Here is a 23,889-nt window from a genome sequence, read left to right as displayed (position 1 = left end):
TACACAATATTGAAAATGAATATACTCAATGATCAGTTTCAATAAAATATCTTACAATTCAATCAAAGAATTAAGTAAAAGTAGCAGTTTTTGTTTTCTTACTGAGGGTGCATGGCAGTGAAGAATACAATGACTACTAGTACTGTTTGGTGCAACTGCCTCGATTTGTGTTAAGGTGCTAACAGTTTTACTCACCGCTGTTTTTGCACTGTCAATGTGTGCATTAGCACAGTGAAAATGGCAAATAGTACCTTTGTATAGTATTAGCACAAAAATAGCTTGACCTTACAAACTCCCTGAAAGTGTCTTGGGGACCCCTTTAAACTCAGAGATCACACTTTAATAATAATAGTTTAAGGTGACAACTGAGCAGAGACTTAGGCTAACCAACCATCAAGATTTGCATGGGGCTGTCCTAATGTTAGCACTAAAAGTTCCACATGATTCTACTGGGAGAGATCTAAATGAAGTGAGTGTGCATGACAGAATAACAGCTAAGGGAATCAGCATTTCAAGCAGACGAAACAGCTAGTGCAAAGGCCTTGGGGTCAAAGAATGATTGGCATATTCAAGAAATAAACAGCCCAGTACTAAGGTTCACACCCCTATAAACCTGACTGTCCTCAGGCAGGTGAGCTACTGGACAATGCCTAATACAATAGTCAAAGGACACTCAGTGACCTCTTTTGCCTATTTCCAAGTTTTGGATAATTACTCATGACAAACGTGATAAGGCTTTCTCTATAGAATTTCATAGAGAAAATGGAAACAAGTTTTTTCTTTAAATGAGAACATCAAAAATTTTGAGTTTACAGTTAGGTTTACATAGTTGAAGTTGCTTGATGTTAATCCTGTAATTCAGGAAGACAGATGTTATATAATTTATTTGCCAAGTATTCATACTGTGATTTAGCAGTTGCTCAATGAATGTCTGTTGAATGAGTAACTGCTGACAATAAAATTAAATTTAGGTAGGATCTAAATTTCTTTATTAAGTTTAAAGAAAGAAAAAAGTACTTCAATTACAAAACTCCATTTCAATATTATAAATGATAATAATCTGTGATTTTGTTCTTTCTCTAGGTAATACGGTACTAAAGGATATGACTTTGCCTGCTGTTCTGGAGGTTTCCTAACTTTTACCAATTAAAAAAAAAAGAACACGTACATATTGAGGTTAAGAAGTAGAAGTAAATGGGGCCAGCTTAAGTTACTTTTTTATTTCAATACAATTTTCCTTTAAAATTTCATAAAATATTCTTTTATTATTGTTATGGTGTTTAAACAAGTTAAAATTGGAAACAGAAAAAGTAAACAAAATATTCACAAAATAACCTCAGATTTTTCTCCATTTACTCCCTGTTAAGGGAATATGGCATTATATTGAGTTTTATGTAACATGTTTATAAAAACTAAATGTCAAAATGTTAACTATATGCCATTTTTAAAAATAGAAGAACCTCTTTTAGACGTTTAAAAGAAACTACCAATGTTCTGTGAGTCCTTAATTTTGGTTTGCCCTGTCATCAATACTATACAACTTTTCCTTAACTATCAGAAGTTTTATGTGTATTGGTAAGCACGAATGCAAATCCAGGGCATGTTCCCATTTTTTTGTTTTCATATTACCAAACCTAACCAGGCATAGTGTAGCTGTCCAATTCATAAAGTACTCATACTATATAATCTGAGATTTTTGCAACCATGTATTTTAAAAGACTCACTGAGCCCTGCAAGGCAAATGCTATCATTCAAGTTCTAATTACATGCTATCCAGGTTTTACATAAAAGAAAAAAAATGAATACTGTACTTCCAAAATGCATTTATTGACCAGAAGCAACATCCAAAATAAATGTCCCCCAAATTTTCTGAATGTATCACTGTACAATAGCACAAGCACTACTCTATTCAAATTATGTTCTACTAATAGCTTCTCCTTGTGCTGCTACTGTTTGATAAATGGGTCAATAAATGCCAAGTCAAATATTCAAGTAAATATATTTTCATTGTTATTGGCAGACATATAATTAACTCAGAATAAAAGAAACAAAAAATCAATTTAGGATTAGTTCTTCAGTTCTTCCCATTAGTCATTTGCATTATAATTGTGATTCCACTTTTGAAATCTTTATGCACATATACATACCATCTTGACTATAATATAAATCAAACTATTTCAATTATAAATCAGTATTGTATGAACAGTAACCCTCATATGTTAATTTTATTAGTAAGATACAAATGTATTATTACCCACATATATGAGCTGGTTAAAAAGCAATGCATGCTTATGAAACTATATTAATTAGTAAGTTCAACAAATGTTTCTAAACAATGGTAGGCCTTTTCTCTGTCTTCTTTCTAGCAAAAACAACTGAATCAACATTTTTTAATGTATGTGTATATATCAACGAATTATATTTCCATTTGCAGACAAAACTTTGCTAACAAAGAAAATACTACAGAGTAACATTAAAAAATATGTTATATCCTCACCAATACAGGAAAAGTGCATTTTATACAAAAACTTGTACAAGCAACATTTTAAAAATATTAACCTAAACAAGATACAAAACTTCAGATATATTATTATACATGAATATCACGAAGAAAAATGTTTAAAATGAGCTTAAGAAATCTACTTCAACAAAATATGCTGTTATTGTTACTTTCATTATGGTAGTTTGTTTCTGAATTATATATCGTGGACAAGTCATTTACCTCTCAGTTTCCTCACTCATAAAAAGGGGATAATGATGGGGTCTCATCACAAGATTGCCATTAGGATTAAAGGAGTTAACAGGAGAAGCATTTAGAACAGTGCCCCTGCATACAGTAAGTGTTTTGCCCATTTTGCCCATTACTTTATTAGCTTCTAGGTACCAATCCTGAAAGTGTCTTAATTCTTTTTCAAGAAAAAGAAAATTGCACCATAACATTCTTAGTGTTTTGCCCATACCACCAGCTTTCAGCATTGCTGGTAGCAGCTAGTTTACCTGCTATTCACAGGCAAAACAGGTAGGATCTCACTGAACAAGTTACAAATCCTATTTCAAAAGACTCTCCTTATTATCTATCAAACTATTAGTACTCATTAATTCATTCAACACACTACTGTATACTATATACTATTAGATAACAGGCAGTGGGAATAAAAGATGGATAAGGAAAAAATTCCAGATACGTTGCTCACAAAATAGTGGGGTATACAAACACAAATACAAGTATGTATCATTGTTTAATTTTAAAATTTTACCAAGATGTCTATGGGAAGGCTTTATTGGTGATGTTTTAGCAACACCTTGAAAGAAGAGCTGAAATTTGCTGGATGGAGAAATGTTCTGTTTCAGTCCCAAAAACTGAAAATTCCTCACAGTGATAAGTTAAAATAGACATATTTGAAGCAAACAGACTTCATATTACATAGTGTTTGTTTAGTCCATCATTGGGTACTTAATAAATATTTTTGAGTAACTCTGTCCCCACCCATAGTGAGGCCTTCATTGTGGCACACTTAAATAACGTTCTTAGCTTTCTAATTGTCTATTCCCATCTTCCCAATCAGAGCTCAGAAAGATCCTCCTAAAACTACCTTTTTTTTTTTTTTTTTTTAAGACAGGGTCTCGCTATGTTGCCCAGGCTGGCATTAAACTGAACAACTGTCTTCTCACCTTAGCCTCCTGAGTAACTGGAACTACAAGCATGTGCCACCATGCTAGGCTACCTAAACCCACTTTTACTGCTCCCTGATCAGAAACTTGCAATGGTTTCCTGCTATTCCCAGATATCAGCCCTCGGCTTTGACTAGATTCCTTTCCCAATATGCGTTGCACATATTTGCCTACTCCCTCTGTCTGGAATGCTTTTCTCCTGCTACTTCCTTTTGTTTGCCTCTTCAAAATTCTACCTATCCTTCAAGAAGCCATTAGGCTCTCCTGCTTCTTTTTACAATAACAGAACATTACAAACGCTGCAGGAAAAACAAACGCTAATGGAAAAGGTATACTTCGGACGCAAGGCATGTCTAAAATGTGGTAGACAATTTTAAAACGAAAGGCAGGGGCTTGTTTGAAATTTACATACAATTGTCCTATCAACATAGCACACAAATTATTTATCATTCAAAATGTATATACTGCACCAACTACTTATTAAATAAGTACAATAATGATTCTTCTAATGACATTGTGCTCTTTTAAAACCTTAACCATCCCAAAAAATGGACAATGAATTCTTCATTACCTTTGTTTATTTAGGGCAAATTCATATTAGAACTGAAGGTGTCACTGGATTCAGAATTCTAAACATCACCAGGCACCATGGAATCAAAACGGCCAGCACAGAGTAATGTGCTTCCTACTTGAAGGACAACTGGTTAAACAGTGAAATATCCCCCAAAAGTCAAGTTAAGGCAGGCTTTTTCAAGTGATAATTTGCATGCTCTACATTTCAATACCTTAGACTCCAGCTTGATTTTCTCTTCATTCAGCTCCTCCGTTGCTTTCTTTATTTTTTCACGACATCTGGTTATTTCCGACCTCACTGTAATAAAAATTAAATCTTTAAACACATCAATCTTTCTAAAGTCCCCATTTTGGTGGCGTCTGACAAGCCACCTTTCAGCTGTCTCTCCCTCAGCATGGCAAGCAAGCTCCCCTAACGGCTCTAACCACTGCTTTCGGGATTTCCTTCTCCTCCAAGCACCCAGCACCTGAAGACAAAAGCCCCATGCAACGAACAGAAATACCCCGACCTTCTCGCATCAAACGGCGACTCTCCTCCGCCTGATGCTCGGTGAAGATGATGTGCTGAAACAGGGACTCCAAACTCATCTCAGGGCCCGGCTCCTGCGATCCTTTTCTCGCCCTTAAATATTTTATAACCAACCCTGAGGATCCTGGAAAGCAGAATAAAGAAGATGGCTTCTTCTAGAACTATTCCTAGCTAGACCTGTCTCTAACTCTCTGTCGCCAGCCCAGCGAGAAGATGGAGGCCGACGCCGGACGGGGTCTGAGGGGTCTGAGAGGTCTGAGGGTCTAGGAACGCTGGCCGCGGCTGCCCCTTCTTGCCCTCAGCCTTTGGTTCCCGTTACAGTTTACAAACCCGGCTTTTCTCCTTCACGCCCTAAGAGGGCAGTTTCAAGGTCTGCCTTTTTCCCAGGTGGAACCCCTGACCCAGGCCTCTGTCCCTCCGTGGGTTTGTTTTTCGCTTAGGCGGCAAATAAAAATGGCGGCCAAGGCCTTGGCTTTTGAGGGCGTCTGGGCAGCAGCCATTTCTGTAGTTAGGCTTTCAATCCGAGTCCGCTCTCATTTTAGGGATAATGTCCTCAGGGTGCTCTGTCTTTCAACAAAATGGTACGTGCCAAGAAAACCCAGGGCCAAAACCTTCCCTACGGCTAGAGGCAGTGCTTCAAGGCGGGTCTTACCTGTGAGAACTTAAACTACGGTGGCTCATTGGGACCATCCTGTGGTGGGCAGGTTTGCCCTGGGCATGTGAGCCCCAAAGACTTTAGGCCCAATTGGAGTTGGGATGCCCTGTATCCAAGGCGCAAACACTGAATATTATAAAGTACAAAGTAACTGTGATTCTAAATATAAACTTTTACAAAGTCTTATCCTTTGACGATGGCAAAGACTGCTATAAATGTGCAATGTCTGACATTCCGCCTTAATCATTCCTTTGTAATCAGGGCATATCTTTTTTGTCTGCTTTAAAATTAATCATTGCCTTTTGTAATCAAGCTGCAGTAATATTAACGCTTCAATATCTGCGCAATATGTGTCAGAGACCAAAGTGGTTGTTAATTAAAGCTTAAACATGAAAGGCACCTTTGGGACTTTTGCGTGGGATTTTTTAAATCAAAAATTAAAATATTTTTAGTTTTAGTAGGTTGAAATATTGACATTATAATAAACATTTGACTTTATTTCTGAATGTAAAATTGGCATTGGTTGAACTTTTAAAAGTAATTTGTTATTAGAATGTTTTTAAAATTAAATAAAATAAACATTTGACTTTATTTCTGAATGTAAAATTGACATTGGTTGAACTTTAAAAAGTAACTTGTTAGAATGTATTTAAAATTAAGTGAAATAAGGTAAAAGTTAATTCTGTCACATCACAATAGGCTTAATTAATATTTCATTAATGCTGCAGTCTAATCAGTTATACATTTTAACCTATTTCAAATTTCTGCCTTAATTTCCATCAAGCCGTTGATGCATAAAACTTAATTCTTTGACTTTATTTTAAAAGAATAAATACTGAAAAGTAACAAAGAAGAAAAGAACTGCCCATAATCATGTCATTTAGAAGTACATATTAGCATTTTACCAATTCCCTTCCAGGTAACCCTGCTCACTCTTCATTTTTCCTTTGTAAACTTGAAATTATTGTGAATCAGTAATAATAATAATTTGTTATTGATTATTTGCTAGGCACTATTTTGAACACTCTGTATCCTTTTGAGATGACTTTTGCTGTCACCTTCATAGCATAGTTGAGGAAACTGAGGCACAGAACAATTAAGCATATTGCCATAGTTGCGTACCTCATATATGGCAGTGAGAACTGAAACCAAGAAATCTGGGATCAGAAGCCACGAATTTAATTTGGGATTCTGCTCTTTTTTCCTCTTATTACATCCCAGACATTTTACCATTTCATTAAAAACTCTTCATAAATATATTTTTATAACTTCATAATCCTCCATCATAGAGAGGCATGTGTAAAATTTAGATGTACCAAAATAAATTTTACTGTTTATCTGTTCAAGGGTGAAAACAAAGCTTAAATTGTGGTTTGAACCATTTTCTTTGAGCACTTGTTTGGAGGCTTATAAACTGTACCACAGCGGCCATCAAAAGAAAGGGCTTCCAGAAGATAAATTATATTACTAATTAATATCACTCCCTTCAGAATTATTTCCCATGGACTTGCACAAGGAACGTCCTCATAAGGAGGCTGGTTTTCAAAAGCATGCTTCTATTTAACATTCCAATTTTATTAGTTACACTCAAATTCACATGTATTATTTAACATGCTCTTTCTGTGCTGAAACTTGGCAGAGTAAAATTTGGGCAGGTCTTTGGGGAGTTCAGTTGCCTCACTTACACAGGAGTATGAAAGAAAGAGCTGCTGGAAATTCAAGAAAGCGGGTATGGGGAGAAATGGCTTCTTCATCTTCTGCAGTCATCTTGGCATACCAGAATATTCTGGTGCTTTTAAATCCAAAGCTACACTCTTCTTAGAGGTATCATAACCATACATGTTACCAGGAATTTTACATTTTATTTTGTTTGTTGAAGCAAATAGGATTTATATGAGCTCACAACGCAAAGTTTAAGTGTCCTATAATAATAAAAGTGACATATTAAGATAATTAAAAATACTGTCATTGTGTATCTAGGTTTATTTATACATTTTCTGTAGTGTTAAGGTAGTTTTTCCTATAGATATCCATGCTCTTTACATTTTATAATGTTCAGGGCAAGAGTAGCATTAAATTTATGCCAAATAAAAATGGTATACAATGTGGTAAAACTTGGGCATACAGTTTTCTGAAAATGTGCCTTATAAGTCTAAAAAAAAGAGATGATTCATTCAACAACTGTTTAATGAGTTTCTGCTATTCATTCAACATATATTATTGAGCATCTCCTATGTGCCATATTAGAGAAAAAACAACAAGATTTAATAAAACAGAGCTACATAAAAGAGTATTTTTCTTCCCCCGGATATTTCTAACCTCACTGGAGAATTATTATATTTTTTAGCGTTTTGGCAGCCGTATAAACAACTGCTTTCAGATGTTTCAACAGATGTTCTTTAGAAGGAAGGCCAATTATTTGCATTATAATACACAGATATGATTCTCAGATCTACAGCTTCCATCTGTACATGTTTCATTGAATTGCATACCTATGGAATATAAAAGCTGATATCACTCATTGTTTCTCACCTTTAGACTTTTGTTCATAATAACACTAGCACCTGGGTTATTGAGCCATTGATAATTGCTTTGCTAGAAGGCCTTATATAAGACTATACTGCTTTTGTGATTTAAAATGTATTTCCTCTCCTTTCCTAGATTGATGACTTCCCTAAGTTCTAAACCAGGCTTGCAAATACACACTAGCCCAGGGCATATATATTGCAATGGAAATAAGAAAAGTAATTCATTTATTTTATGTTTTGTCTTAGGGCATCTGCCAAAAAGAAAAAAAACTTATGTGGGTTCAACCAAGTTTAACAACCATTTATTGAGGATCTACTAAGTGTAAAATTCTCTGCTGGGTACTATGGGGGATACAAAGTTGAAAAGATACAGACCCTACTCTCCTGGAGGTGATAGTCTACCAAATGGGACATAGTGCACACAAATAACTCCAAGGCATGCTGTGTTTAAGAGACACAGTATGCACAAATAACTCCAAGGCATCCTGTGTTTAAGAGACATAGTATGCACAAATAATGCCAAGGCATGCTGTGTTTAAGAGCATCACCCTTGTGCTTTGGGAATATAGGGGATGGAGTGAGAAGAAGTCTGACGTGGGTGATCTAGGAAGACTATCAGTAGGATATAAAATATGAGCTGAGTTTTAAAGGAGGGTGATACTTCAACAAATATAAAGTAATAGAGAAAAATAGCAGAATGTTGGATGGGGTCAACAGTTGGATGATGTTTAATATGTTTATATATGTGTTGGAGGACTACTTAATGTTTGTGATCAGGTAAGTGATGGGTCAGAGTTGTTTTATGCAGTCTATTCATGGCAGGAAGTTAGAAGCACTAAAAAGAAAGAGACTAATGGGTTGATGGGTGCAGCAAACCACCATAGCACATGTATACCTATGTAACAAACCTGCATTTTCTGCACATGTATCCCAGAACTTACAGTATAATTTTTAAAAAAGAGACTAACATGTAGCATGTGTTGAATAGCTCACTAGCAAAGTCCATTCAGGATGCTATAACAAAATGCTATAAACTAAACAGCTTAAAAACAATGGAAATGTATTACTTATAGTTCAGGGGGCTATGAAGTCCAAGATCAAGGTGCCAGTGAATTCAGTGTCTGGGGAGGGCCCATTTCCTTGTCCATAGAAAGGGTTTTACTGTGTCTTCACATGGTGGGAGGAGCTAGCTAGCATTTTGCTGTCCCTTTTATAAGGACACCAATCCTAATCATGAGGTCCCTGCCCTCACAACCTAATCACCTTCCAAAAGCCTCACCCCTGAATACCATCACCTTAAGAGTTGGGATTTCAGCATATGAGTTTGGTGTGGGGGTGACACAAACATTCAGGCTATAGCCCTTGCTATGAGACAATAACCATCTGAGACTTTGACGTGTATTAATTCTTTTAATTGACCCAACAACCATAAGAGATTAATGCTTTTATTATTTTGGAGACTGAGGAGACATAGCCAAGTAACTTCTCTAAGGTCACATATAGTAGCTAGGAAGCAGCAGAATGAGAACTTGAATCCTGATGGTCTCTTAAAGCAAAGGCCTTAACCACCTCCCTTTACTGCCTCTAAAAACTAGAGGCAGGAGAAAATAAGACAATTTAAGTAGCTGTGTTTTGTTTCAAGGTAGATACATTTTCAAAAAAATGCTTATTACCAACAAATTAGTATTTTTTCTAAAGAAATTTCAGACTTCTAGAATTTGGATTAATAATGCGGTATATTCGTAATGAATTAAAATAAGATGTGATTTAAGGAAAAATAATTGAAACTAGGTTATGCCTTGTTATGTGCTTATTCCACCAACCGTATATCTAATACATAAAGCAAAAAATGCAATTCATATGCAAAATATTATATTTGTTTCCTAATATTTATATTTGTTTCCTGAGTCTGCTATAACAAAGTACCACAACTGAGTGTTTTAGAACAGAAATTTATTCTTTTACAGCTCTGGAGACTGAAAGTCTAAAATCAAGGTGTCAGCTCAGTTGGTTCTCAGTGGGTGCTCTTAAGGAAAATATTCCTTGCCTCTTCCCAGCTTCCGGTGCTTGCTGGTCAACCCTAGCATTCTTTGGCTTATAGACAGTCTCTCCAATCTTAGCGTCTGTTGTCATTTGGAATTCTCCCTGTATGTCTCTGTCTCTTTCTCTCTTCTCCTCTCTTTATAAGGACGCCAGTCACATTGGATAAAGGGCCTGCACTAATCCAGCATGACCTCATGTTAACTAATTATATCTGAAAATGAACCTATTTCCAAATACGGTCATGTTTGGATGTACAGGGACTGTTCAAGTTAGGACTTCAACATTTCCTTTGGGGAACATAAGTCAATCCATAACCAACCTTAAAAGATAAGTTGCAGGAAATAGATATGATTTTAAACAAAATTTTAAGCAAGACTGATTTATTTCTATTATGGTCAAAGCATTTTTAGTGATTTAAGGGACTGTAGAAAACATCTTGCACAATTATTTTCTTTTATAGGTGTTAACATAAACCCAGGGAGGTTGATAAATTTCCCCAGTGTTGTACATGCAGTTAATATCAGAGCTAGGTCTAGAACCCCCCACCTATAATTTTTCCGTTCTAATGAAAGATATTTTGTGTTCACCAGTGGCTTTGAACCACTTCAATTAAAGTAACTCCTCTTTAGTCTATTTTCTATACTGAATTTTCTTATAAGAGTTTGAAGAAATGGTATATAACCAGGGTAAAGGGCTGGCCTGGAGCAATTCATCCTCCACAGGGACCCTTCTCCATTAAGGAGATTAGGGAGATGATAATATTACTAGACAGACAGATAGATAGAGATATTGAGAAAAACACATGAATGCATACACATATACATATATATACATATATACATACAAACACGTATGATAAAATGATATATGTAGAGATATAAATGCGTAAAAGCATCCATTTTATCTTCAGTATTATACTCTACGTAAAAATGAAGGTAAATGGCCAATTCTTAATCACTGATTAAGAAATGCAATCTCTTTTTGGTCATGAAATGCATTGCAGGAAGAAATTCCATTCACTTTAGGAATCATTAAGTATCAAAATATTTGGAAGAAAAATCTGCAGTGTACCTGGTGAACTTGGATTTTTACATTGTCAGAGCCCAGAGCCCAGCACGGGAGCCAGGAAGGCTATCTCAGGTACTGTAGCCAAGACAGTAGATTGTCAGCCCCAGAAAACAAAAATAAAACAAAACTTGGAAAATAAAATTCTCTACCATGTGTAATTCATTTATGTATTCAATAAGTGTTTATTGGGTATATACTATATGTACAGCAAGTAAGAATTTGGCATTACAAGGATGAATAAGACAAGGGGCTTAAAATCTAGTTGCTATGAAGTTGTAGTTTACATGGCTTAAAATCTAGTTGTTATCAACTTGTAGTTTACATGACAATGGAATGGTTTGAGATTATTATATAAGAATAATTAAAAGATAATTGTAAGACAGTATTTTAGTCATTAAATAAGTAATGACATTTAATCATTATTTGTCTACCTAATTAACACATGATTACTTACCCAGTAAATAACTGACTCTTAGTTGTTGAGTAGGTCTAAACTTAAACCAACAGTTAACATATTCTACTCTGTCTAATCATGTATCACAATTTCTATGAATGAAGATTTCTCTTAATTTAAGTGAATTAGTCATACCAACTATTTGGAAATTTGGGATAAATTGCAATATTTCTGTTACTTTCTATGAATTATTTACAGTGACTGGAAAGCTTGAAAAATATTTAATGTACATATACACATATATGCATAGATAGAGTGAACCACAATTCTGTTTCTTAAAACACTTTGCTAAATTGCTCATTTATCAGGATAAAACTACTTTATGCTGTCAATGTTTGAAATGACTTTAGTGGCCTTAGTACAATAGCATTGTGTTATAAAAACCAGACACTGCCATTATTTTCCCGCCAGGATGTCATAGACAGTTCAAAATGTTTTATCATAGTTTACATGGCTCATAAACCTTATCTTTTATTTGACATTGCAGGTGTGCTGTTAATAGAATGCAGAAAACCCCTTAAGAAGCTTAAAGAAAATAATTAATTAGCATTTAGATAAAAGAGCTCACTAAGAAACATTTTAAACAGAAAATAATCTGATTATTTCATAGGTAATAGTAAGCAGTTCTAGAAAAGAACTAAATGGAATGAATAAAAAGTGGAAGGAATTGAAATTATCTGAAGACACATAAGGAAATATTGCAAAATTCTAGAATTACTGAATAAGTGTATATGTCATCATTTGAAATTTGACCATCTTATAATTTTGTGCTCATTATACCTCATTATTTTGCTTACAAAATGTGTACATGCACAGGTTTCGTAAGCCATTAGACAATCTATCCTTTCCTTTTGCAAAGTGTTAAGACAGAGAAAAAAGCAGGAAATGGGCTGAGTTCCCACACTGTTTTGTACCATAGCCTCAAGTGAATAAATGCAAGGATTGTGCATGAAGGATCCAAACACTCATAAAAAAGATTCATGGTGATATTCTTAGAAGAAATTAATAAAACCTAAGAGAACTTGTCAGAAAAATGTCCTGAAGATGATTTTATTTCAGTAATTGTTGTATTTTAAATGCTCTCATTTTCTTTTGTGATGTCTTTCATCTTACTTAGTTATTATTACTCATAAAATATGATATTTTGGTCCAGAAGGCTGTAACTGTAAATGAGACATAATATTCTCATCTAGGAGTAGATAAGGGGATTCAAATCTCCTGCTTCACCGTGTAAGCTGATTACCACAGAGGTCAGAAAGCTAGTTTCCACTTCCTTTAAGTGCCAGCTGTGATATTTAATGTAACCAGCCGGACACCCTTTTTTCTTTTTTTCAGTCCCAGCCTCTGATTGGCAGCCTGTCTCAGTGGTTTTTAAGAAGGATTAGGAATTCCGTGCTTTGACAGTTGTGTTAGGGCTTGAGGGTGAGTCTGTGAGGAGTGACCACAAACATCTTTTAGTGTTTATTGGAGATCTACTGTGTGCCAGGTCCTGTGCCTCAACAATGAACAAGATAAATGAGCTCTCAGAACTCAAAGAGCCTGCAGGAGCAACAGGAAACAAGGCTTATTAGTTCATTCTCACGCTGCTAATAAAAACATACCTGAGACTGGGTAATTTATAAGGGAATGAAGTTTAAGTAACTCACAGTTCAGCATGACTAGAAAGGCCTCAGGAAACTTACAATTGTGGTGGAAGGGGAAGCAAACACATCCTTCTTCATATGGTGGCAGGGAGAAGAAGAATGAGTGACCAGCCTAGGGGGAAGCCCCTTATAAAACCATCAGATCTGCTGAGAACTCACTCACTATCACGAGAACAACATGAGAGTAACCGCCCCCATGATTCAATTATCTCTACCTGGTCCCTCCCATGACACATGGGGATTGTGGGAACTATAATTCAAGATGATATTTGGGTGGGGACACAGCCAAACCACATCATTCTGCCCCTGGCCCCTCCCAAATCTCATATCTTCACATTCATTAATTCACACTCATTAATTCAATACAAATGGAGTAAGTGTAAGTACAAATATAACAGCATAGAATGGAGACCTACTGTGAATGATGTGAACAACACACTTATGCCTCACAGTCTCTCAGGCTGGAAGAACTTGGCATCTGCAGAGCAGAGAGGAAGCCAGTGGAATTGGGGCACAGATGGGGTTGTCAAAAGGGTCAGATCATGCAGGACCTTGAAGTCAAAAGAAGGAGTTTGGATTTTATTCAAATGCAGTGGAGGGCCATTTTATAAAAGGGTTACGTGGGAGGAACGGTTGCATTTTAAGAATAAGAAGATGACAACTGTGCACTGCTCCCTTGGTGGAAGAATGGCCGCACATCACAGTGGACTGGCTGGAGTGTGTCTACCTGGGTCCGGGGCTCATCCTTGGTGGAAGAGTGGCCGCACATCACAGTGGACTGGCTGGAGTGTGTGCACCTGGGTCCAGGGCTCATTTGGCTGATAACTAGCTATGTGACCTAGAACAAGTCATTGACTCTCTTTCTCCCTTATTTTACTTGTTTTCAAATGGGGATAGGAGAGGCAGAGTAAAAGAAAGGGAATAAATGGGAGAGAGGAAAGAAAAAAATAAAAACAATACTTACAGATGGAAATTTCAGATAGTAAATTGGAAAAGAAAATCCAAAAACTAAGAATTTAGTAATACAATCCTTTAAGCAAAAAGGAGTCATCTCACTTCACTCTTTGGAAAAGCCCCAGACAGGACACATGGAAAAGAATCTAGAAATGTATCGGGATCATTGCCTTTGGTTAAGAATGAATATCAGGGTCTTAGGGAAGAAAAATTCAAGATTTCTGCCAGAATTCTCTCTATATCTTTCAGATTTCATCGTATGTTAAGTGTGTACACAACAGAAATTCACTGTACACCCATTCTATCTGTAAATATATTGAAATGCTCTCACACAGATTGGCAAATAATTGCTTCCCAGTCCTCCAAGACCAACCCTCATCACTCTGGCTTTTCATTAGTGTCTTATGGCTGCTGTAACAAATCACCAACTTAATGGCTTAAAATAATACAAATGTGTGATCTCACAGTTATGCAGGTCAGAAGTCTGAAATAGGTCCTTGTAAGCTAAAATCAAACTGCTGCTAGTCTTTCTGGAGGCTCTGACAGGCAATTCCTTTCCTTGCCTTTTCCAGATTGTAAAAGCTGCCCACATCCCTTAGCTCCTGGCCTCTTCCTTCTTTAAGCCAGCAATGTAGCATTCTCAAATCTCTCTGCTGCTCTGACACTTCCACTTCCCTCTTAGAAAGACCCTAATGATCCCATTGGGCCCACCAGATAATCCAGGACAATCTCGCCATCTCAAAATCCTTAATCACATCTTCAAAGTCCCTCTTGGTAAGTAAGGTGACATGTTCACAGGTTCCAGGGATTAAGATGCAGATATCTTTGGGGACCATTATTCTGTCTACCACAGTGGTTACACCCTTTAAATATTGTATTTGAGTATATACCATAAACTACATAGAATTCTCATAGTTTGTCATAGTCAAAAGGTGAAATATGAAAGGAAAGAATCTGAGTCATATAGAAAAAACATTAAAAATAGGTCCATGTCTCAAGAACTTTCTGGAACATTATAGACCTTTAATTCCCTCCTCTACTTTAATAGTTACCAGTACCAAATAGATGAAATAGTTCAAAGGAGAAAAGAGTTGGGACAAGACAGAAAGGAGGAAGAAATAATGGAAGTATCACTTGTAAGTCCCAATCTTCTGTCAGTATGCCAGAGAAGAGGATAGAGGATATAGATCCTGGCAAGGACAAGAAGAGATTCCAGAATCTATCCAAATGATCCCAGTGAGGACAAGAAAACACTCCAGAAACTGAGAGTGAGTTTGTATTAGGTAATCACTAAACCTTCCAGAGTCAACTGTCTCCTAATCTAGAATATTAAAGGAAAAGAATGTGGAAAAATAATGATCAAAGGAATTAATGACAGTTTGAATGTCCTCGCAATTAAATGCCCATGGGATTGATTTGATGAGGTTTGGAGATAGCTAATCTAACATAGTTTATCAGCTCTTGGAGGGCAGTGAGTTCTCTGCTGAGACTCATCATCTTTGATGGGTCTTTGTATATCAAACAATGGTGTGTATGTAATGGGAGTAAATATCCTGAAATAAAATCCAGGAGCCACCAACAAATGGTAGCTTCATGAGGCAGTCTGGGCACACCACTGATTCCCAGCCCCTAGAACAGTATCAGGGAAATAGCAATTTCCCAATAACTCTGTGTTGAATGAATGAATAAAGGAAAATGAATGTATGAAAGGGTTGGCATGAACAATAGTTTTTGGTCTAAACAATGAACATTTAAGTGTTCATTTTAATAACTAGAAAATGCTAGAAACCAATACTGAATTCAGTGTATTGGCATTGTGATACACTGTATCAAATCCTAAGTGATCCAAAGAATGTAAAAGCCTATATTCCTGTCTGTAAATACGATTGCCAAGATTTAGCAAATAAAAATATAGAATTTCCAGTTAAATTTGAATGTCAGGTCTACAATGAATAAGTTTTTAGTGTAAGTTTGTCCCAAATACTGCATGGCAACCTATCTATAATGTCATATTGTATTGTATTTTAGATAAATAATAATTTCATAAAGATACTAGCTTTGTAATGATGGCATTCTTAAGGAAGATAAAAGAGGTGCTTTCACTAGCTTGTGTTCAAGGTGGGGGTACGAGAAGGTGGAGACCTGCTGTGTTGTATTGTGTTGTTTTAAAAGCATGCTTTTCTGTGAGCCAGGGCCCACGGAGGAGGAACTGAAATTTAGCTTCCCATAAATTCTGCAGAGCTACCAGGGAACAGTAATCAGCAAGGATAAAATCTGCAGGGAAGGTCAGTGAGGCAGGTAAGAGCTGCTGCATCCATATTACCTAAAACACACAAAACTCCACAAAACAGGACTAGAAAAGCAAGCAAGGGTGGGAGGCAAGAATCATCCCATGACAGTAGTGTTAGATTGCCTGTAGGAAAAAACAAAAAAACCCTTGTCAGCCCCAACAGCTACTTTAATTGTATGTGCGTGTTGTATTAGCTTAGTCAGTAAAATAAGAGTTGAGCATGTTCTATGGACTTTGTGGTCTCTCTTCATAATATCCTGCTGCTGTCAAAGTAATTCACTATTTTTCCTAGGAAAGGCATGGTGTTGTTGTGTTCATTTGTGCCTGATCCAAAGAACCAGTATTGTTGCTTTTTTCTTCTATTAGGCATTTACATGCTACCTGGTTGTTAGGCCTAAAAATACCAGATGGAGCTTGGAAGCAGAGCAGATACTGTTGTCATAGAAACGAGATGCTATCCCAACTCTACACAGCTGCCATCTTTTCTTTTTTTCTTTTTTTTCACCATGAGGAGTTCTGATAGGAGCAGATGCTGATAAAATATAGAGATTCCCAACCCCCAACCCCCCGCTACTCATACATCCCACCCACCTTGGAATACAGGCACCATGAGTATATCCCTCAGCTTATTGAGAACCTAAAACTATAGGAAAATGATTTGATTTCCAGGTCTTTTGGTCAGAGTGTCACGGGTAAGCCCATGCTTTGACATCATCTTCTTCCCTTAAACTGCAATGATGTATTTATCCTGTCCCAAGATGAGACAATATCCTTTGTAGCCAGGGAAGCCTCAGCTTTGATATTGCTGGAAATGCAATCTAAGTGTTTGTAATCACCGTGCAATGTCAGTACTCAGCAGGAGAGAGGGCAATGGCCTCTTCTGATTCTCCGAATTCCCCACAGTGGCTAGCAGAATGCTGATCACACAGGAGGGGTATGATGAATTCTGTGGCTTGATGTTCAAACTTGAGGGATGCAGTTATTGGCCATGGTCCCACACTACTGCCCTGCCTCTTCTGGTAGCTGTGGGGCATTCCCAAGGGAGTGTAACATGGAGGGGAAGTGCTCAACACAAATGGCAAGAGGGGGCAGCAAAATTTCCAGCAGGCAATGCTGCTTTTGTGTCCCTCCATAGTTGGGAACAGGTTAAATTCTAGGGCCTTAAAGTTCTGGCTTGAAGAACTGTGTTTAGCAATAAAGGGATATTAAAATTGACATGGTTTTGGCAATGGTTCTTGTCTTAGATTCCTATTGTTGCTGTCACAAACTGCTACACACTTAGGGGCTTAAAACAAGACACATTTATTCTCTTACAGTTCTAAAGGTCAGAAGTTCAAAATCAGTTTCACTGGGCTGACGTCAAGGTATCAGCAGGGCTGCTTCCTTCTGGAGGCTCTGGAAGTGAATCCTTTTCCTTGCATTTTCCTACCTTCAAGTCCACCTATATCCATTGGCTCATGGGCTCTTCCTCCCTCTTCGAAGTCAACTTCATAGCATCCTGCATCTATCATCACTTTACCTTCTTCTTCCACAGTCAAATCTTTCTCTGCCTCCCTCTTGTATACTTTGATTACATTTAGGGCCTACCCAGATAATCCAGGATAACCCCTCCATCCCAAGATTCTTCATGTAATCACATCTACAACCTCCCTTTTGCCATGTTAGGTATTTTGTCATTCACAGCTTCCAGGAATTAGAACACAGATATCTTTGGAGACCATTGTTCAACCTACAACAGTTCCCAAACTTGGATGATCACCACTTGGAAAGTTTTTCAAAAATAGATTGCCCGGGCCCGCACTAGATTAGTCCTATCAGAATTTCTTAGGAGGATGGGGGACCTGGGAATCTCTGTTTGTAAGACTCTTCCAGGAGATTCTGTTGACAACCTTTGTTAAGAGCTTTTTCAGGCTCCTTCCCAAACAGGTGCAGTGATGATTTAGTGACACTGTGATTTTGTTCTGTATATCATGTTCAGGGTCAGTGAATGTGTAGGGGAGGTTTTGAAAAGGCATTTATTTAGAAACTTGGGAGGTCATACAGTCATCCTCTGAGGTTTACAACACTCCCACAGAACAGTTTTGGCAAATGACTGCGTCACGTGAACTGAGCCTAGCAACCCTTCAATTTAATGGTAAGGGTACCAAAATTGTTTGCTAATGCCTCCCTAGACCATCAACCATATGAAATATGTATCTTGATAGCTGGGATCAGCTGGCATTTCTTTTCCTCATGGAGACTTTTCCATATACTGCCTTGGACAATTCTTCTCCTTCGTAGATGATTCCCCATCACTCTCAGAGCCCTTGAAGTTGCCTATTTTGCCTACTTCAAGAAAAATGACTGTGGCAGAGGAAAAATCCCATACAGTATCTTTAGAAAACCTGTAAATATTTTATCATTTCTTACTAAACATACATTATTTACTCTGTAATGTAAATATTTTATGGCCTGCAACTGGCAATTTTGGAATGTATTGGTATGTTTGGAGAATTGCGGTTCAGTTAAAAATCCTACACCACCCACCCAGCTCATATTTAAATTACACAACTCTTTAAAAAGCATTTAACTCTCAGAATTAGGGGAGTAATAAAATCTATTTTTCAAAGAAGGCTTAAGGACCAAACTCAAACCTGAGACAGCACATTTGTGTGAAAAAGAAAGTTGGAACTGCAACAGCCTGGGACTTCCATCCTCTGTGGGATAACAAGATACAATTACCCACACCTAAGTGTCTAATTTCATTGAGTGACGAGAAGGGGCAAACATGCCCATAACCAACTCATTAGAGAAGAGTTTTGCCATACACAAAAAGGAAGAAAAGCTTCCCCAGCTTTAGGAAAAGCACATGGAGTTGTATATAGGACAAGAAAATTCTTTCATTAAATAAAATGGCTACGTATCAGAACATTTAAACCAGGTTTTCAAATATAGACCTCAACTGTTTGGAGAATTTTTTTCTGTTTTAATTCCAGTGACTCTCTAATACAGAGGTCATAGAAGCTGCCATCATTCTAAATTACAGCCCATTTCAGAGGTTGGCTGTAATCCAAGAGGTTGCATTATTCCAAATTGCCTGTCAAAAACTGTCAAAACACTGCCATTATCCAAAAGTAGTCCTTTTAAATAATTTTCTCACTCTTTTCCCTGAAACTTTACTGGCATTGAGCTTTAATATCATAGCTTATAGGCATAGTAAGTGAAAGCCTTTCAAATGAGAAACGGCAAAAAAATAAAAAATAAAAAATAAAAAATAAAACCCATATTCTAGGCATATAACAAAATACAAAATTCCAGGTGGAAAACTGAGTCAAATTTGCAGATGCTTTCTGCCCCCAAAGCAATAGCCATTGCTAATCTACATGTGAAATAGTAACTAAAGAATAAAGAAAATATGAGTCCTAGTAGTATTACTGATTTTTCACATTTAACATGTGGAAATAATTCTATAGTCGCTAGAGTCCATATTTTTTCTTTTTGTTCTTTCCTTCTATATCAAATGTCTAATGAAAAATGTTTTACCTCACAGTTTACTGATGTCTATTTTCTTCATTTTATAAATGAAGAAATTGACACCTGGACAGCCGCCTGATTTCCCCTAGGCTTCATGGTGAATCTGAACCTAAATCCTGCACTCTTTTTCCCCAGCATTATTGGCATATATTAGATAAACAAAAATTGTATATATTTAAGGTGAACAACCTGATAATGGTGCTCAAATTTGATAATGTGACATGATTACCACAATCAAGCTTATTGACACATCCATCACTCTCCATAGGCACCTTTTGCATATGTGTGGTCTGAACACTTAAGATCCACCCTCAAAGCAAATATTATTTATATAATACAGTGTTATTAACTGTAGTCACTGTGCTGCACATTAGATCTCCCAAATTTATTCATCCTGCACAACTGAAATTTTGTACCCTTTGACTATCATCTCCCATTTCTGAAATGCCCAGCCAACTGGCAACTACCGTTCTACTCTGCTTTTATGATTTTTGACTTTCTCAGATTCCGTATATAAGTAAGATCACGTGGTATTTGTTTTTCTACCTTTGCCTTATTTCACTTAACATAATGTCCATCAGATTCATTCATATTGACACAAATGGTAAGATTTCCTCCTTTTTAAGACAGAATAATATTCCATTTGTATATATTCTTTACCCATTCATTCATTAGGTTGTTTTCATGTCTTGAATATTGTGAATAATACTGCAAAGAACATACTGTGAATTGGTACAAACATTATGGAAAACAGTGTGGATGGATCCTTAAAAAATTAAAAATAGAATTACCATATGATCCAGCAATCCCACTTCTGGGTATATATCCAAAGGAAATGAGATCAGTATCTTCCAGAGATACTTGCACTCCTTGTACTCTTTTTAATATGCATTCCAGCTCTCTTTTTGACTTGGAAATTCATCTCCTTTATCTTATCTTTTTTACATCAGACTTAACTCCAGAATTTTATGCTACCTGGATTAGAAACACCTCCCTCAAAAAGAGAAATTCCTGCCACCTACATTTTCTCAAATATAGACCTTGATGTTAAAACTTCAATTCTACAAAGAATTTCAGCAACTACTCCACTTAAGACAATTTATCTTCCAAAGAGTATAAGATAACAAATATTATAAAGAGGTTGCTCTTATTTTGAGGTATTACAATTCAAACAACAAATTAGGAAATCAACAGGATCATTCAGTCCTACAATCATTGTGACAGTTGTAATTTTCAACAACTAGTTTTCAGAAGAAATAGAACTCAAAGAAAATGCATATCTTCCAAATTCCAACAAAGAGATATGTAGAAATACTTTTTTAGACTATCAGTAGTTTATTTATAAAGAAAAATTAATGCACGGGTGAAGTCTTTTTACAGAAAGACAATGCTTTGAACAAATGTAGCATAAAGATGTTTCAAAATAGAGCTGCAGCTTCTGAGGATACTAGTAATATATGTAAAGGTGCTTGATGTCATTAGCAAGCAACTCAAACTCTTCAGCTACCATAAAATACAAATCACAATCAGCACATTCTCAGGAGCGGTAGATCTGCCTGACCTGACTTCTACTCTGCAGTTAACAATTTTGCTTTAATTCGTAAGAAAGAAATTCTTATCACCTCTAAATTGTGGAACTGGGTTCCCAAAAGATCACACTTAAGTCCAATTTCCACGTTCCATGTTGTTCTATGTCTACAACAATCTCTACGACTCGGAAAATGTTAAATCACTGACAAACCATAATTAACTCATTATCAATGAAGACAACCCCATGATCTTGCAGTGAAAGATGTAAAATTCTAAGAAATCCCCTTCCCAAAGAGTATTTTGTTGAATAGTTGTGGTTCTTTACCATCCTGTTATTAAAAATGTACCAGACTAAAATATCTGAACTTGAGAAAAATTACATAAATATTTTCCGAGATGTGCCTTAAAGAATGCCTAATATTCCTCAAGATTTTCATATTTTCTTTAAAAACAAAAACAGTGATTCCATGTGAAAACAAGTTGGGAAACTGCATTCTTTAGTCCCCCTGGGGACTCACAATGCACATTGGTTTATTAAAGATTCTGAGACATCCTGCAATCAAGAAACCCGATTCATTCCATTTAATATGATCTTCCCAAATTTATTTGGCCACAAAGCCCTTTATTTCATGAAGCACCCTTAACCATGTTTGGATCAATGCTGTTCTGCAAAATATGATTAGTTGTTCAAACCCTGGTCTGGATTTCTGTTTAGGCTACTGCTGAGGCCTTGGTCACAGGCCATTTAGCTTCCCTGTGGCCAAAAGTTCCAAAATGTGGGATTCTGGTCTAGGCTAGTATTCTGCTAAACTGTTGGCCATCATAGGGACAGACCATGAGTGCATGTCACTATTTTACAGATCAGGAAACTGAGGTTCTAATTTGCTGAAACGCAGAAGTGACAGAACTGGTTCTAGACTCAAAAGCACCCACTTTTTAATGGGCCTTTTCTGAACTGAGAAGCCTAAAAGTATACAGCATCTTTGTCCATTTAGAAAAATGCCCTCAATTTCACGATTTTAAGGAAGATGAGAACTCAGTGTAATCACAGCCAAGACTATTGTAATGTCACATGGAAAACTGACCTAAGAAACCAGTATTTAACTATGAATGGAAATCACGGGTTTTACCCCTTGTGCATGGTCACCCTTACTTGACTTTGTAAAATTGAACGTATCTGTTACGATTTTCCAGTCAAGTATTTTTCCTCAAATTTCATTGTGAATACAAATCATAAGGTGACCCATTCTATTAGTCCAACTTCATGCTCCTCTTTTTCTAAACTGTCACTTCCTTTATAATTAATGTTCATTTGGAATGATAGATAAATAGAAGGATCCATATTTTGCAACAATTCAGATGTTTCAGTAAATCACAGTCAACACATCCCTTTAGTGTGTATATCCAGCAAAGAGTGAAATTAAACGGCAGGTATGTGAACAAAGTCATGGAGAATTCTGCCCACAGTGTGCACAGTCCTACGTGCTTCCTTCCAAGTATTTATTTTAATTTTATATCTCTAATCAGGCATACCTAATTCCCTGTATAGTAAATGAGATAAATTATGAATATTTTGGAAGAATTAGCTATAAAAATAAGGTTCAAGAAGGTTTATTTACTAGGCAGCTTACTGAAAATTGTCATGACTCTGTTTCTACCTAAATTCACATGTTAGCTCATTTGTAATAAATAGATTCCAAGTCAAAAGCCCAATGGGCAAACATAGTTTAAGAACATGCAGCACTGAATTATGTACTTAATTTTGTACTTAATTCTTACGTGCAACATAAAGGGAATGTTCACACTTAGTTTTGAACTATAGACACCACCACTGCTACCCATACTACACTTCAGAAGGAAGCTTAGACTTTCTTCTTCTTATAAAGAGAATACAAAACTCAAGGCCAATGTCAAACATTAGCTAATTCTCAAACTTAATGCCCATAAGATGATGTGTTATATCTGAGGTACATTTTCAGACACCAGAAGTTCTGCCATGGGGTAGGGAAAAGGTCTGTGTCATGGCCTTTTGGACCAAGTGTTAACATCATATTAGGACTTCTTCCCTTCTTCCTTTTCTCTTAACAATCAAACTCTTGTGGTGCCAAATGGCCAAGGTTTTCAGGGAAGGGAGACCAATGCCTCTCCGGCTTTTTTCTCTGTAAATAACAGGAGGGCCAAAATCACTGGCAGTCATTCCTTGGATCTTGGATGGTATCCAACATGGATCAATGTCATAATAATAGTCCCCAAATCATGTTAATATCAACACTTTGGTGAAGGAACAAAAATGGTGGAGATGGGATCAATGGTATCAGATTATAATCTTGATCATGTCTATAATGTCTGCTCTGTGGCTAGTACCAATGCTGGAACAATTTTTTGTACAGGCAAATGTTGTTTTACTGCACTTCACTTTACTGGGTTTCCCAGATAT

At 36.5% G+C, this 23,889-nt stretch overlaps 1 protein-coding gene across 1 annotated transcript in view; it reads right to left on the bottom strand.

Moving 5' to 3' along the window:
• The window catches only part of CCDC172 (coiled-coil domain containing 172), a 54,311-nt gene extending 48,904 nt beyond the window's left edge, over positions 1-5,407 (bottom strand). The window contains exons 1-3 of the mRNA XM_038009586.2: positions 5,242-5,407; positions 4,755-4,898; positions 4,458-4,543 (exon numbers count right to left, since the gene is read on the bottom strand). Of these exons, the coding sequence (XP_037865514.1) occupies positions 4,458-4,543; positions 4,755-4,833 (165 nt within the window). The 5' untranslated portion in view covers positions 4,834-4,898; positions 5,242-5,407. The remainder of the gene's footprint in view (positions 1-4,457; positions 4,544-4,754; positions 4,899-5,241) is intronic.
• Between the last annotated feature and the right edge of the window lie 18,482 nt (positions 5,408-23,889).

Source organism: Chlorocebus sabaeus, chromosome 9 (genome assembly GCF_047675955.1).
Source record: "Chlorocebus sabaeus isolate Y175 chromosome 9, mChlSab1.0.hap1, whole genome shotgun sequence".
NCBI lineage: Eukaryota > Metazoa > Chordata > Mammalia > Primates > Cercopithecidae > Chlorocebus > Chlorocebus sabaeus.
This window is presented reverse-complemented; position numbering and strand designations above follow the sequence as displayed.